The 777-nt window shown below is 44.4% G+C and overlaps 1 protein-coding gene across 1 annotated transcript in view; it reads right to left on the bottom strand.

The window, feature by feature from the left end:
- The window catches only part of LOC120803511 (tetraspanin-2-like), a 12840-nt gene extending 12668 nt beyond the window's left edge, over nt 1-172 (bottom strand). Inside the window, exon 1 of the mRNA XM_040152022.1 lies at nt 1-172. This exon is cut by the window's left edge and continues 24 nt beyond it. Coding sequence (XP_040007956.1) covers nt 1-45 — 45 coding nt within the window. The 5' untranslated portion in view covers nt 46-172.
- Between the last annotated feature and the right edge of the window lie 605 nt (nt 173-777).

Below are 777 nucleotides of genomic sequence, written 5' to 3'. Positions count from 1 at the left end.
CAAAAGGTATTTCACGCATTTCATTCCACCTTCCACCTTCCCCATGTCGGCTTGATGATGCAGTGTTTCGCCTATATCCCCGTAAAATGCCCTGACGGTTGTATTGGCTCCGCACAATGTGACAATAACGGTCCACCCCGGTCACAACACTTGTGCACAAGACTCGCTCTCTCTCTCTCTCTCTCTCTCTCTCCCTCTAACACACACGCACACACACACACGCAGACGTACACGCGCGCGAGCACGCGTACAAAACACCGCAGGATCCGCTTAGACTCTTTCCAGACCGCCCATTTCAATAATGAAGAGGGGGCCTAAAGGGGGGACCGAGACTACGCGGTGGGAACATTGGGAAGTGTTCGGCAGAAGGGTCGTTCTTCCTGTAACGAAAGGTCCTACCTTACCACTTGATATAGAATGATATTCAATACATGTTCAGTGTGCCCTTTTTCTATTTGACTGCAAACTTGTCACCTCATCTCACACTTTGGTATAAAGTCTCATGTACCAGCACTGTATCCTTTACGTGTTTCTGATAGTCTTAAAATGTGCGTGTAACCTACTAAATAGTGAGATATGTGGTATTTTCTTATCTGTTAAAATTCCCGATACTGATATAGCATCAAGTAGTTTTACAACAATATACAATATGTAGCTGGATGTTTTTCTTATTACCATATATTAGGCTAATTGCCACAATTTTTGGTCATGCACATATGAAGTAAGGGATCTAGCCTCTTTTGATGACAGAATACTCAGACCTCACACACTGCACAG

This window comes from Xiphias gladius, chromosome 18, assembly GCF_016859285.1.
Source record: "Xiphias gladius isolate SHS-SW01 ecotype Sanya breed wild chromosome 18, ASM1685928v1, whole genome shotgun sequence".
Lineage (NCBI taxonomy): Eukaryota > Metazoa > Chordata > Actinopteri > Istiophoriformes > Xiphiidae > Xiphias > Xiphias gladius.
This window is presented reverse-complemented; position numbering and strand designations above follow the sequence as displayed.